Source organism: Gigantopelta aegis, chromosome 10, assembly GCF_016097555.1.
Source record: "Gigantopelta aegis isolate Gae_Host chromosome 10, Gae_host_genome, whole genome shotgun sequence".
Taxonomy (NCBI): Eukaryota; Metazoa; Mollusca; class Gastropoda; order Neomphalida; family Peltospiridae; genus Gigantopelta; species Gigantopelta aegis.
Window position 1 is genome coordinate 6,630,324 of NC_054708.1, and position 16,854 is coordinate 6,647,177.

Sequence of the window (16,854 nt, forward strand, 5' to 3'; positions counted from 1 at the left end):
GACTGGATGTGGTGCATGCGTGCGGTCTACGTAAAACAAATATCAGTATACACTAGTATCAATGAGAGTATCTAGACTGGATGTGGTGCATGTGTGCGGTCTACATAAAACAAATATCAGTATACATTAGATGTGGTGCATGCGTGCGGTCTACTTAAAACAAATATCAGTATACACTAGTATCAATGAGAGTATCTAGACTGGATGTGGTGCATGTGTGCGGTCTTCATAAAACAAATATCAGTATACACTAGTTTTAATGAGAGTATCTAGACTGGATGTGGTGCATGTGTGCGGTCTTCATAAAACAAATATCAGTATACAATAGTTTCAATGAGAGTATCTAGACTGGGTGTGATGCATGCGTGCGGTCTACATAAAATAAATATCAGTATACATTAGATGTGGTGCGTGCGTGCGGTCTACGTAAAACAAATATCAGTATACACTAGTTTCAATAAGAGTATCTAGACTGAATGTGGTGCGTGCGTGCGGTCTACGTAAAACAAATATCAGTATACACTAGTATCAGTGAGAGTATCTAGACTGAATGTGGTGCGTGCGTAAAACAAATATCAGTATACACTAGTTTCAGTGACAATATCTAGACTGGATGCATGCGATGTGTGCGTCTACAAAATGCATGTGGCCAGCCTCTATGAAATAATCGTATATGAGCCGTATATGAGCCGTCACATGGGGTAAACCTACAACTTAGAAAGAAAAAAAAAGTTTGTCTTATTTTTTGGTAAATAACAGGTAATAACCTTACAAAACTAAATCTCAGGTATTTGGGCTCTATTTTAATTATATCTTGTAAAAATAGTAGACGGCGTCAAAATAACATTTCAACGTTATTACCGTATTCTAGGTTACTTCCTTCCCAATTTCAGTGAAATCAATTGATTTGGAATCGGTACTTTTTTTTTCTTTTTTTTACCCAGTATTTTAAGTTATATATTCGTAAAAAAAAATCGATCAGTCGGCACACTCGACATCAAAGAAAACAAGCCGCGGTGTGGAAAAACTTCAGTAGCTTACGACATTATTTTAAAAGCCTCAGTCAGTATGTGTTTTGTGTCCACTAACTTTTGTCTAATATTTTGTTCTCAATTGCTGATGTAGTTGGTCTAACTGATGATTTTTAATTACTGTCATTTGTTTATTTGGCAATTCGGCAATTCTTTATAAAATATTAGAAACGTTTAATTTTGGGAGTATCACCGCTTATAAAAATAACAGAAGTGGTAGTGTTCATCATTAAAAGTATTTTTCTTGCACACCAAATTATATATACACCGCCTTTACAAAAACCAAACTATCACCTGGCGATATCAGTGTGATTATTCAATGAAGAAATAAAAAGAACACAGACAAGTTAATATCCCAATTTAGGGGATCACCTAGATATCTTTTTTAGATATCTTGAAATCTTTATTAAAATAAATCTAAAACAAGGGGTATGTCTTTTCGCAAAGTCGACCAATACCCAACGATAGGCCTACATGTAGCCCAAGTACTCGGGCTAGCCTATACGGTAACCATGTTTCCCACCCTTTTTTCTTCTTTTTCTCTTCTGGTTTCTTATTTAAGGGGTGATGGAGGGGGCTTCCGCCCTCCTTTAATTTCTACCTTGCGAGAATATTATGTAGGTCTACATTTCCTTCTGTTCTTTTTCCATTTCCCTCAACTTCAAAATATGGTCATAAATTTGATTTTCAGATTATTTTCTAAAAGACAATCCACTGCATCCTTTCTATAACTTGTGCTAACTGGATCAGATTCAGTGTCATTCTGTTCACTGGTGTTATCATCAGATAAAGAGAGAAATGTTTTATTTAACGACGCACTCGACACATTTTATTTACGGTTATATGGCGTCAAACACAGATTTTGAGAGGAAACCCACTGTCGCCACTACATGGGCTACTCTTTCCGATTAGCAGCAAGGGATCTTTTATTTGCGCTTCCCACAGGCAGGATAGCACAAACCATGGCCTTTGTTGAACCAGTTATGGTTCACTGGTCGGTGCAAGTGGTATACACCTACCCATTGAGCCTTGTGGAGCACTCACTCAGAGTTTGGAGTCAGTATCTGGATTAAAAATCCCATGCCTCGACTGGGATCCGAACCCAGTACCTACCAGCCTGTAGACCGATGGCCTAACCACAATGCCACTGAGGCCGTTTATCATCAGATAAGTGTTTGATTCTATTTTCAGTATTATTGTCAACATCTACTGGACTGTATTTATCATATTCATCCAATACAGTTGAAGTTAAAGTTAGAGAACATTGATTTATTAATCATCGGCAATTGGATGTCAAACATTTGGTAATATTGACCTATAGTCTTACAGAGGAAACCTGCTACATTTTGCTATTAGTAGCAATGGATGTTTTATATGCACCATCCCACATACAGGATAGCACATACCACGGCCTTTGATATGCCAGTCATTGTGCACTGAATGGGATGAGAAATAGCCTAATGGCGGGCACTTTACCACTGGACTACGTCCCGCTCATCATCTAATACAGATACTGTTTCTTCCGTTTCCACTGTTCTTAGTCTTGGTTTTCTAATTTGAATTCCAAAATGTGCCTCAAAGAGTAGGCCTACTTCAGGCTCTTGTGAAATTAAAATATATATCTGTAAGGAAAGAAAACCAACTCCTTCTATACAAATGATGTGAAGTGAGTAAAGTGAACAGATATTATAATAATTTTATAATTATCACACACGCACGCATGCACATACACACACAGCAATAATAATAATAATAATAATAATAATAATAAAATTGGTTGAGGGAGAAACAACCTTTCGAGAATTGATCTACTATACCTCCACATGTTAATCTCTAGACCAGCTTATGCAGTGATATCATGACATATAACAAAGGTATATAAATTAAACGTTTCTGTTACCGTACCGCAATGTGTGTGCAGACGACAGTAAATTTGTTTGCATTTACATGTGATATCAAACTTTGAGCCGTGTTTACTCGGTTTCTGATGTCATGCTAAGTTGTAGATTTTCGCGTGTGATGGCTCATATATATATATGCCCAAAATGCAAGCTACAGATCCATCAAACGCACATTCAGATTGCACCCATACGTGCATCCAGACTGTATGCGCCTTTACACATGGTGAGACAAACTGTTGAGATATATGATGTTTCCTTAGATTCTGCATATTCTATAATAATGTGATCAATCAGGGCAACAATCTGAGCGTCTGCCTGTTTCTCAGGGACCAACATTCAATAGAGAAACACTAGCTAAAATAAGATATAATGGCGAAGGAATGCCAAATAATGTGATCAATCAGGGCAACAGTCTGAGCGTCTGCCTGTTTCTCAGGGACCAACATTCAATAGAGAAACACTAGCTAAAATAAGATATAATGGCAAAGGAATGCCAAATAATGTGAGAAATTAGTATTATTTTAAAATGTCTTTTTACCCCACAAGGCTTTTGTCCCATTGTTATTATCAATAAAATTTAAAATGAAATGGTCAACCTTTATTTTATCCAGTGCAAAGAACTCATTCATTTTGATTTTCTTACTTGTATAGTCAATTAGGGTCCAAGTATGCTGGCCTGGGCACACACCTATACTAAAGGTGTTTGGTCTGTTGACACTGGATATTTGTCAACAAGAGTATGCTTTAATCATTAAGGGATACAAGCACCTGTCAACTCGTTAATATAATTAACAAATTTGTCTTGGGTTTTTTACATATCTTTTAATTTGTACTTTGTAACATAATTGGGGCGGGATGTAGTCCAGTGGTAAAGCGCTCGCTCGATGCGCGGTCGGTTTGGGATCGATCTCCGTTGGTGGGCCCATTGGGATATTTCTCGCTCCAGCCTGTGCACCACGACTGGTACATCAAAGGCTGTGGTATGTGCTATCCTGTCTATGGGATGGTGCATATAAAAGATCCCTTGCTGCTAATCGAAAAGAGTAGCCCATGAAGTGGCGACAGCGGGTTTCCTCCCTCAATATCTGTGTGGTCCTTAACCATATGTCCGATGCAGTATAAATGTAAATAAAATGTGTTGAGTGCATCGTTAAATAAAAATTTCTTTCCTTCCTTGTAACATAATAATTTTCTTGTTTTTCAGAAGTGATTTTACTGGTGTTACTTTTGTACACGGAGTATGGACTTGGGACTGCTGGAGACTTTGGATATTTCAATCACACTTCACAGGTGATAATACCAAATGTGACCTTGACCTTGGGTCAAGGGTCATGGATACAAGTTTTATTCAGGACGTGTGCTCCTTCAGGAGAACTTTTAAAATACCACAAAAATGGAGACAACCTTTTGAGTGTCTCCTTACAAAACACATCACTACAGCTTCGCTGGAATATTAACAACACAGACGGAGTTGTGTCCCTTGGCAGCAGTTTGAACAACAATTCCTGGTATCAGTTCAATATTAAGTTTTTTCTTGGAGTTGTGTATTTCAATGTGTCCAGACCAGGACAGGATGTTTTATTTAGTGAGATTTTAGCAAACACGACTTTTCAATCATTCCTGTTGGATGTGCGGTTAGCAGACGTCACGTTGCAACTGGGGCAGGGATTTACCGGGTGTCTGTGGCAGGGACCGGGGGTGGACTTCAGCAGTGCTGGGGTCATATCCAACAACGTGCTGTGGAACCTGTGTCCTCTCAGCTATCAACGTGGATGCTCACCAGGTAAGTTAAATATGTCCATGTTGTGTTACACAGACTGTCCTGTATAACGTGGATGCTCACCAGGTAAGTTAAATATGTCCATGTTGTGTTACACAGACTGTCCTGTATAACGAGGATGCTCACCAGGTAAGTTAAATATGTCCATGTTGTGTTACACAGACTGTCCTATATAACGAGGATGCTCACCAGGTAAGTTAAATATGTCCATGTTGTGTTACATAGACTGTCCTGTATAACGGGGATACTCACCAGGTAAGTTAAATATGTCCATGTTGTGTTACATAGACTGTCCTGTATAACGAGGATGCTAACCAGGTAAGTTAAATATGTCCATGTTGTGTTACACAGACTGTCCTGAATAACGGGGATACTCACCAGGTAAGTTAAATATCAGTAAATACCAAGTGGTGCAGCCCTGTTGTTAACACGACTGTCTTGTGTTTGCTGCCATGGTAACATGTTTCTAATTAAAATAGCCTTTTTATGCAATAAAATTAAATCTTAAATATATTTCCTTGTTTATAGTTTAAATGTTTTTGCTTGTCCTAATATTTTTCATAGCTTAAACTGGAGTTACCTCACAATAATTTTGTATGTATGAGAAAACAACACCATGTATATTAGAAAACAAAATTTGGGAGGTGGCTGTTTAACACAGGGTGATTGACCATATTGAATTGGGAGGTGGCTGTTTAACACAGGTTGATCGACCATATTGATTTGGGAGGTTGATCGGCCATATTGATTTGAGAGATTGATCGGCCATATTGATTTGGGAGGTTGATCGGCCATATTGATTTGGGAGGTGGCTGCTTGAAAAGAGGTTGATCGGCCATATTGATAGGGGAGGTGGCTGTTTAACACAGGTTGATTGGCCATATTGATTTGGGAGGTTGATTGACCATATTGATTTGGGAGGTGGCTGTTTAACACATGTTGACGGTCATATTGATTTGGGAGGTTGATCGGCCATATTGATTTGGGAGGTGGCTGTTTAACACAGGTTGATCAGCCATATTAAATTGGGAGGTGGCTGTTTAACACAGTCTTTAACAGTCACGTATATCTTTATTTATTATTAAAAAAGAAATTTAAGCAGTGAAAAATATTGAAGATATTAACTGAAAGAAGCCATTTTGTTTTTAATTTTGGTTCTGTTTAAATTGTAAGAACGTTGAGATTGAGTTCTAGTGTATACAATACATGTGATATTCTACTATCCAATATTTACGCACTGGTAAATGACTAATAACAGTTATCATACAAACGTGTTGCACAGCTGCGGATAAACTGCATTGTGTATCACAGGTGGTCACGAGGAAATGATTCATAATGTACGTGTTCAGTATATATAATGTGTGTGTATGTGTGTGTTGTGCATGTTATGTGTATGTGTGTTGTGTGTGTGTTGTGTGTGTGTGTGTTATGTGTGTGTGTGTATGTTGTGTGTGTGTATATGTGTGTGTATGTCTGTGTGTCTCTGTATGTGTGTGTCTGTGTGTGTGTGTGTGTGTGTGTGTGTGTGTGTGCGCGCGTGCACATGTGTATGTGTGTGGGTGCGTGCGCACACACTCATGTGTGTGTGTGGCAGATATTCAGTTTATAATTCATGAATAGATGGATGAATAGATGAATGGATGAATGAACAAACAAATGAACAGATGAATGAATCAATGAAGTATAATCACAAACAATAGAAAAAAGGTTTGATAAAAATGATAACCATACACATTTTGATATCATACTGTAATAAGTATTCTGTGCATCAATGAAAAGCTAAAATTACTGAAAAATTCACGATTTTGTTTTTCTCTCACTCAGGTGTGCTTCGCTTTTGTATTTCGTTATTCATCAACTGAATAGAACTGGAGCTTGCCAAAAGTCTGTACAGACTGAGTCATTGATGTTTGTACCAAAAACAAAAATCTATACCAACTGAGTATTCAGTTTGAATATATACTCTTCAAAAAAAGAAACGCAAAAGGGTACAAATGGGTTATAACTCCGATTTTATGTTTCCTACCGGTTCATGCTTTGTGAATATAAGGTCATTGAATGTCCCAAACACATTCCCACGGTTACATTCGATAAAACGCAGCTACTGTACAATAAAGTTCCAAAATGTGAATATTCGCAAAAACGCAGCCACGTGCAAACCATGTCACCACTGCACGTGCGTTGTCTGCACGTGCAACATGAACACCGACAGTATAAAAGTGCAGGGTGTTCGCTTGCCTGGCCTCTGTATCTGGCCGACAGTTGACAATCCAGGACATGCCACGTCTCAGTGAACCGCAGAGAAACAATGCCATCGGCCGACTAGACGCAGGCGAATCCAGAACGGCCGTTGCCAGGGCATTCCATGTGTCCCCAAGCACCATCTCCAGACTGTGGGACCGTTACCAGCAACATGGATCAACACGTGACCTCCCTAGATCCGGTTGACCACGGGTCACTACCCCCGGGCAGGACCGCTACATCCGGGTACGCCACCTTCAGGAACGATTGACTACTGCCACCTCCACAGCCGCAGCAATACCAGGTTTGCGCAGGATATCCGACAAGACCGTACGGAACCGCCTACGTGAGGTAGGAATTCGTGCCAGACGTCCAGTTCGAGGTGTCATCTTAACACCACAACACCGTCGACTCCGACTGCAGTGGTGCCAGATTCATCGACAATGGCCCAACTGCGATGGAGACAGGTGTGGTTCAGTGACGAGTCCCGATTTCTGCTCCGACGTCATGATGGAAGATGTCGCGTGTATAGGCATCGTGGTGAACGTTATGCGGCAAACTGCGTGCAGGAAGTGGACAGATTCGGCGGGGGTAGTGTCATGGTGTGGGCAGCCATCTCACACACTGGCAGAACTGACCTGGTCCACGTGCAGGGCAACCTGAATGCACAGGGCTACATTGACCAGATCCTCCGGCCACACATCGTTCCAGTTATGGCCAACGCCAACGCAGTGTTCCAACATGACAACGCCAGGCCTCACACAGCACGTCTCACAACGGCTTTCCTACAGAACAACAACATTAATGTCCTTCCTTGGCCATCGATATCACCGGATTTGAACCCAATTGAGCATCTATGGGACGAGTTGGACCGACGCCTCCGACAGCGACAACCACAGCCCCAGACCCTGCCTGAGCTGGCAGCAGCCTTGCAGGCCGAGTGGGCCACCATCCCCCGGGACGTCATCCGTACTCTGGTTGCTTCAATGGGCAGGCGGTGCCAGGCAGTTGTCAACACACGCGGAGGCCACACCCGGTATTGACTCCAGATGACCTTGACCTTGGTGGTGTGTCCTATCACTTACTCACAATGGACTAGAGTGAATTGTGAACAATCCTGCAACATTTGGTAATTATCGGACTCACCATTCAATAATTAAATCAATTCTCCAAATGTTACGACAATGTGGTTTTGCGTTTCTTCTTTTGAAGAGTATATAAATTATAATGAGGTTTTATTAAGAACAGTGCATGTACATTCATGTTATTATGATCAAGTTTTATGTTTACGTGATACTGTATTACAAATGTTTTATTATACGATACTGACTTTGAAACAAGAAAAGGAAGAAACCTGCTGCTGTCACATATGTCACTCCTGCTGAACGACAGGTGGTAAAATGCTCCCCTGAAGCATCTGGGATCGATCCCTGTCTATGGGTCCATTGAGTCATTTCTAAGTTATTCCCTAGTTACGCAAATACTATTCACGTAACAGATACCCAAGTAAAAGTCAGGTGAATCAAGTTCTGGTCACTTACAATTTGGGGACCCAGTGGTAAAGCACTCACTTGATGCACAGTCGGTCTGGGATCAGTCCCCATCAGTGGGTCCATTGGGCTATTTTTCATTTCAGCCAGTTCACCACAACTGATATAAAGGCTATTTGTCAAAATTACCAAATGTTTAGCATACAATAGCCAATGGTTAATAAATCAATGTGCCCTAGTGGTGTCATTAAATAAAAAACTAACTTTTTAACTTAAGATTTTAAAATATTGTCCTCTGTCATGTTTTATTGAATTTGTCATAAAATAAAACATTTCCTTCCTTCCTTTCATGTTTTAAACTATTGCTTTACATGAAACTGGAAAAAGTCCAGTTAGTTTTTGAAGTATCCAGGTCCTATTAATGAACGATTAAATTGTAATCTGTAACAGTGCTATGCACATGTATAATGTACTTTGGCATTATACATGTGCCTATTACTGTTACAGATTACAGTTTACAACATACATTATACATGTGCATATCACTGTTTCAGATTACAGTTTACAACATACATTATACATGTGCATATCACTGTTACAGATTACAGTTTACAACATACATTATACATGTGCATATCACTGTTTCAGATTACAGTTTACAACATACATTATACATGTACATATCACTGTTTCAGATTACAGTTTACAACATACATTATACATGTGCCTATCACTGTTACAGATTACAGTTTACAACATACATTATACATGTGCCTATCACTGTTACAGATTACAGTTTACAACATACATTATACATGTGACTATCACTGTTACAGATTACAGTTTACAACATACATTATACATGTGCATATCACTGTTTCAGATTACAGTTTACAACATACATTATACATGTGCCTATCACTGTTACAGATTACAGTTTACAACATACATTATACATGTGCATATCACTGTTTCAGATTACAGTTTACAACATACATTATACATGTGCATATCACTGTTTCAGATTACAGTTTACAACATACATTATACATGTGCCTATCACTGTTACAGATTACAGTTTACAACATACATTATACATGTGCCTATCACTGTTACAGATTACAGTTTACAACATACATTATACATGTGCCTATCACTGTTACAGATTACAGTTTACAACATACATTATACATGTGACTATCACTGTTACAGATTACAGTTTACAACATACATTATACATGTGCATATCACTGTTTCAGATTACAGTTTACAACATACATTATACATGTGCCTATCACTGTTACAGATTACAGTTTACAACATACATTATACATGTGCATATCACTGTTTCGGATTACAGTTTACAACATACATTATACATGTGCATATCACTGTTTCAGATTACAGTTTACAACATACATTATACATGTGCATATCACTGTTACAGATTACAGTTTACAACATACATTATACATGTGCATATCACTGTTTCAGATTACAGTTTACAACATACATTATACATGTGCCTATCACTGTTACAGATTACAGTTTACAACATACATTATACATGTGCCTATCACTGTTACAGATTACAGTTTACAACATACATTATACATGTGACTATCACTGTTACAGATTACAGTTTACAACATACATTATACATGTGCATATCACTGTTTCAGATTACAGTTTACAACATACATTATACATGTGCCTATCACTGTTACAGATTACAGTTTACAACATACATTATACATGTGCCTATCACTGTTTCAGATTACAGTTTACAACATACATTATACATGTGCATATCACTGTTTCAGATTACAGTTTACAACATACATTATACATGTGCATATCACTGTTTCAGATTACAGTTTACAACATACATTATACATGTGCATATCACTGTTACAGATTACAGTTTACAACATACATTATACATGTGCATATCACTGTTACAGATTACAGTTTACAACATACATTATACATGTGCATATCACTGTTACAGATTACAGTTTACAACATACATTATACATGTCCATATTACTGTTACAGATTACAGTTTTAATATTGTTTTTCGGGTTCCAGGGCTAGCTCTGGGTGAGTAAATCAATTCTCCAGATTGCCTATTATTTGTTATTAAACTTCAAAACTTGCACAAATTGTCAGTTATTTTCTAAAAAAGGTCATTTATTACATGTAATTATTTCACCAAACTAAAATAAAATTTACCAACTACTTTCAAAATTCGCAAGTGTTTGAATTTGGTGAGTGTCGGAGCTAGTGCTGTGTCATGTTTTGTATTGGTGTGTTCCTGCATGCTGGCATTATGATACAGAGGATTACACATTTGGTTTTGTTGGGTGGATTTTTTTTAGGTTTTTTCAAGATTATTCTTGCACTTGATCTTGGTTACACTGTGTGACCTGAGCCTTTCTGTTTGCTGTTTGTCATGTTTTGTCAGTTGGCATGTCTAATCCCTCAAACGAGTTAGATGTATTAATATATCACTTCACTGGCAACAAGTCAAAAAATACTGTTAATAAATTGATTCTAGATGACGTGTTTGCCTGAAATGTCAACTTTGTTGTTAGCTTGAATACAAAAGAAAGTGCAGACATGTGCATATACTAATAAAATACTACATACGCTCATATATGTTAAACAAAACAAAACAAAAGAAACTTTAACTTTACATTCTTAACAAATAATCACCATAACAAATTGGGACAAACAATTCAATAGACATGTGCATCTACTGAAAGGATGATTTTGTCAATAGAATATAATCATATTATGATGAAAAAACAACAAACTCAATATAAATGCCTTCTGGACAAGCAAAACAAACAAATTTATTGAAAACATCTCTAGGCATTTCTTGTTTGCAATATTTTTTACTGTACATATTAAAACAAATATTAATTAATTATTTTGTGTTCAGTGTTGGTTTTCTGAAATAGTTGTATGTTTACTTTTAGTGTGCTCCTGATTTGTTCATATTGCTATAAATGTGCACATACTGGTACTTGTGATATAATTATATTGAAATATAAATATCTCTAATACATAATACTGAATAACTGTATGTCACATGTCGCATATTAAGTGTAAGGTTTGATTGATTGAATGTCCTGTAGACTCGTTGGGGTGATGCACATTAAAAACTTGTGACTATAATTAGTTTTAGAATAACTCCCAGAGGCTTGGTATAGGTATTTGCTCATGTTAAATGTCTTTCTGTCCGTCTGTCCATCCGTCCGTCCGTCCGTCCATCCGTCCATGCATGCATGCATGCATGCATGCATCCATCCATCCATCCATCCATCCATCCATCCATCTATTCATCCATCCATCCATCCATTGCTCATGTTAAATGACTTTCTGTCCGTCCATCCGTCCATCCATCCATCCATCTATTCATCCATCTATCCATCCATCCATTGCTCATGTTAAATGTCTTTCTGTCCATCCATCCGTCCATCCATCCATCCATCCATCCATCCATATATTCATCCATCCATCCATCCATCCATCTATTCATCTATTCATCCATCCATCCATCCATCCGTCCATCCATCTATTCATCTATTCATTCATCCATCCATCCATCCATCTATCCATCCATCTATTCATCTATCCATCTATCCATCAACCCATCTATCCATCCATCCATCCATGTACTCATCCATCCAAACCCCCACAGTGTAAATAATGGATAAATAATGAGTCTTGATTATTAATGAGAATATTTGACTTGCAAGACCCACACTTCATTATTATTGATTAATCATTGTGTCAGAGTAAATACAACAATAATATGCACACACACACACACACACACACAGAGAAAGAGAGAGAGAGAGAGAGAGAGAGAGAGAGGGGTAGAGAGGTAGAGAGAGAGAGAGTAGAGAGACAGAGGGGAGAGAGGGAAAGAGAGATATAGAGAGGGTAGAGAGGGAGAGAGAAAGAGAGAGAGTTGGAGAGAGAGGGAGAGAATGATATTATGCAATGAAGATGGACATCACCCCTAATACAGAAATAGAACAATCCAAACCATTCAGTAAGTTTTTTATTTAACGACACCATTAGCTATTGGATGTCAAATATTTGGTAATTTTGAATATTGTTAGAGAGGAAACCTGCTACATTTTCCATTACATGTAGTAGCAAGGAATCTTTTATATGCACCACCCCACAAACAGGATAGCACATACCACAGCCTTTGATATACACTGCACTGGTGCACTGGCTGGAATGAGAAATAGCCCAGTGGGCCCACTGACGGGTCAATCCCAGACTGACTACAATCAGGCGAATGCTTTACCCCTGAGCCACATCGTGCCCCGAAATAGAACAATCGAACCATTCAATTACAGGTGTAAATTACTGGTACTGGTACGTTTCTGCAATGTAATAATATAATAGTAGATTATGTGAAATCGAAACCCAGTTACTGTTCTCTCTGGGCCAGTCAGTGTGGTCAGAGGAACGACTGCCACGTCATGCTCTGTATATTTACAAACCCACCTGTCCCGCAGGTTGGCGAAACTCTTGTTAGTCAGCCTCGTGAATTGTCACACTTCACTGAATCATACCTGAACATCCGGAAGTAGAATAAAGAACCAAACTTTATGTGGAGTATTTATTACGTACTGGTGAAATGGTGTATTCGAAATATTTTTTCTTTAATTGACTACAGTGGCTAAAAGATGTTTTGTTTATAGTTCTATAACTGAAATAAATCACCTGTTGTTTGAACAAAGTCAGACATTTAACATGTTAGGGTATAAATACATCATGTGTGCAAGTTTCAGAAATCAATTCTGAAAATAAAATTTGAAAATTGCACATATTTGATTATTGTTGTTATTAGTATTTAAAACTTGCATGTATCATAAATGTTTTGTGATTTGTTGTATACAGTATACTTTACATAATGCAAGAACTGTTTTCCTTCAAACTTTACTCCAAAAGTCATATAAAACTGTGGTCCGTGCTGCCCTGAATTTGCCATATTCTCCTTTCAAAACTTATACAATATGGTTTCAGTTGATGCTTTTGCATTCTTTATAAATGGACTGGCGTCGTGGTAGGCCATCAGTCTACAGGCTGGTAGGTACTGGGTTCAGATCTCAGTTGAGGCATGGGATTTTTAATCCAGATACCGACTCCAAACCCTGAGTGAGTGCTCCGCAAGGCTCAGTGGGTAGGTGTAAACCACTTGCACTGACCAGTGATCCATAACTGGTTCAACAAAGGCCATGGTTTGTGCTATCCTGCCTGTGGGAAGCGCAAATAAAAGATCCCTTGCTGCTAATCGGAAGAGTAGCCCATATAGTGGCGACAGCGGGTTTCCTCTCAAAATCTGTGTGGTCCTTAACCATATGTCTGACACCATATAACCGTAAATAAAATGTGTTGAGTGCATCGTTAAATAAAACATTTCTTTCTTTCTTTATAAATGGGGGGCTGCCATTTTAGACCATTGGGTAAAGCACTCGCCTGATGCGTGGCCGGTGAAGGATCGATCTCCATTGGTGGACTCATTACTCTTCTTCAAAACGTTTACTATTAATAATGAAGTTCTGAAAAGTTCTAAATATCAAAATATTATCTTGGACACTGAAGTGTGGATCTCCAAATAACAACGTATTACATGTTTTGATTGATTGAAACATATTGTATTGCTTTTTTAAAAGAACAAATGAATTAGGCACAAGTTATACAACTTACTATGCCTTGGGGTGGGACGTAGCCCAGTGGTTAAGCGTGCGCATGATGAGCAGTCGGTTTGAGATTGACCCCCATTGGGTTATTTTTCATTCCAACCAGTGCATCATGACTGGTATATCAAAGGTCGTGGTATGTGCTATCCTGTCTGTGAAATGGTGCATATAAAAGATCTCTTGCTACTAATGAAAAAATGTAGTGGGTTTCCTCACAAAATTACTGAATGTTTGACATCCGATAGCCGATGATTAATAAATGTGCTCTAGTGGTGTCATTAAACATTTTTTTTTTTTTTTAAACTAGGCCTTCTCCATGTTTTGATGTAGTTGTGGTAGCCTATGGGTGACTTCCTGTCTAGCTGTTGCCTCATTCGTGTGACCTTGAGAGGAGGCCAGTGGTCTTACCTGGACCTACCTGGCTACAGTTGTTGTTTGTGTTTGTCCCCGCGTCTTGACACTGCTTTAAAGTCAAACAGAAATCCGTCTCAAACGGTTGACGTTAGCCCACTGATCAAGACTGGCTTGCCTTTGTCACACGTTTTTTCCAACAAAGATTTTAATCTATACGCAGTAAAAATATCTTCGGTAAATACACCACATGTATTCTTAACTTGGGGAAGTTAAATCCTCATTTTCTGAATACCATCAGGACTTACTTTTTACTAACTTCTTTTTTTCTTTCTTATATAAATACATTTTTGGATCTAAAATAAAATTATATTTTAAAACTAATTAAGTCAAGCTTTGTGAGATATTGTAATTTATAGTCTGAAGTAATGTTCAAGTCATTTGATCTTTTTTATGTTTTAAGTCAACTTTTGTAATATGTACATTAGATAATGTAAATAATAGTTCAATTATTCTAATTCCATTTTGTGTTAATTCTTTTGATGTCTAAGTCTGTTTTTAAAAGTACTTTTTAGTATATGTTGTTGAATTTCGGTTTTGTTCAATAATAACAGTAAGTTACAAATGGCTATAATCATCAAAGTTAATGACATAACAAATTAGCACTTTGAAAGAGTAATGTTCAGTTTGTAGATTATTCCAGGAGTGGGGCCCTAACGTTACCTGTGGTGTCAGTAAGAAATTAATCTCCTTTTTATTAGCATTATGTAATTTACCATCATTATCCCAGTAAGCTGACTGCCCTGAAAATCAATATTTATCTTCCTGTATTCAGCAGAGCTTGCATACTAGTGCTGGGATTTAAAGCAGATAAGACATTACTTTGAAAAAGTCAGCCTGTCCTTTCTAACGGAGGAATCAGCTGTCTGCTTGGTAAGAAGTAAAAAATGTCACTTAAAAGGCACTTAAAAGCTCCAGCACCAAGGTGTTCCATTGTGCCCACACAACACATGCACAAAGGAATCTCCAGCCATTGTTGATACCCAAGCAGTAAATTATACATTGGGGGTTTTCACCTGAGCTTTATTGCAATTAACTCGGGTTATGCATTCGGCTACCTGTTAAAAAAGTTTCTTGTGCATTCATCCTTTTCACTGAGCTATGCATCGCTTGGCATCAGTGAGCTTTCGTCATTCGCGAGTTTTACTCTGGTGGTCTTGCCAGTATTTCTGAGGCTGCTTCTCAATTAATTTGACATTCTTGCCTCGTGAGTGGAATGGGTGACGTTATGTTTAGGAGAGGTGAGGTCCCACCGTGTGTCGGCTGATTGGGGGGATTCGCTCTAGCTCCGCTTTGTTTTAGCAGCTGACTCCCCTAGAGATAACATGGCCCTAGCATTGGCGGCTTTCGCGGATTTGTGACAATATTTGAAAAAGTCTATTTGTAGATTGACGGTTATCTCATGGCTGTTGTTGCATTGTGCAGCTCAGCTCGGAAACACTGTTACTCACTTTACTAGGTGAGGGATTGCTAGTTAGGCTCTCTCTCACTCGCTAACACCACACTTGGAGACTGCGAGCTGCAGTGGGACATGCTACAGAAGCCATGTGATGGGATATACTGTTCGTTTAAAATGTAGGATTTGTTTTTACTTGGGAGTTTCATACAAGGAATGCTGTTTAAACTGGTTGTGAGGAAATATGGCTGTTCTGTGGTTTTACCTTGTTCTAGGAATATTACTGTGTATACCTGGATCATCACTTCAAAACACAGGTGAGAAAATGTTAATTGTTTATTAGTATATTTCAGTATATGCTGCTTTACCGTGTGCTAGGATAGTAGGAATAGTAATGTTTTTACCTGGATCATCAGTTCAAAACACAGGTGATGCAGGTGAGAAAATATTACTGTGTATACCTGGACTGTGGATTTAAAAACACAGGTAATGCAGGTGAGAAAATGTTAATTGTTTATCAGTGTATAATGAACAGTAATTGTTATTTCTTCTTGTGCTAGAAATATTACTGTCTGTACCATTTATTTAAAACAAGAGGTAATGCAGGTGAGAAAATGTTAATTGTGTATTAGTGTATTTCAGTGTATGTTGTTTTACCTTGTGCGTACCTGAACCATCAGTTCAAAACACAGGTGAGGCAGGTGAGAAAATCTGTGACAAAGGCTTCTACTACAATTTGATTCTTGAGTCTTTGTCATTGTAATTTTGTAAACACTGTGACCATTTGGAAATTGTGTGTGTGTGTGTGTGTGTGTGTGTGTGTGTGTGTGTATGTATGTATGTGTGTGTGCATGTGTGTGTGTGTTTTTTTT

At 38.1% G+C, this 16,854-nt stretch overlaps 1 protein-coding gene across 2 annotated transcripts in view; it reads left to right on the forward strand.

Annotated features, from left to right (window-relative positions):
• Positions 1-16,854, forward strand: part of LOC121383452 (protein crumbs-like) — a 156,576-nt gene that overhangs the window by 29,972 nt on the left and 109,750 nt on the right. Inside the window, exon 2 of one of the 2 annotated variants that reach the window (XM_041513504.1) lies at positions 4,137-4,715. In XM_041513504.1, coding sequence (XP_041369438.1) covers positions 4,137-4,715 — 579 coding nt within the window. Of the gene's footprint in view, positions 1-4,136; positions 4,716-15,778; positions 16,300-16,854 lie in introns of those variants that run through there. The other variant, XM_041513505.1, reaches the window with a different exon arrangement.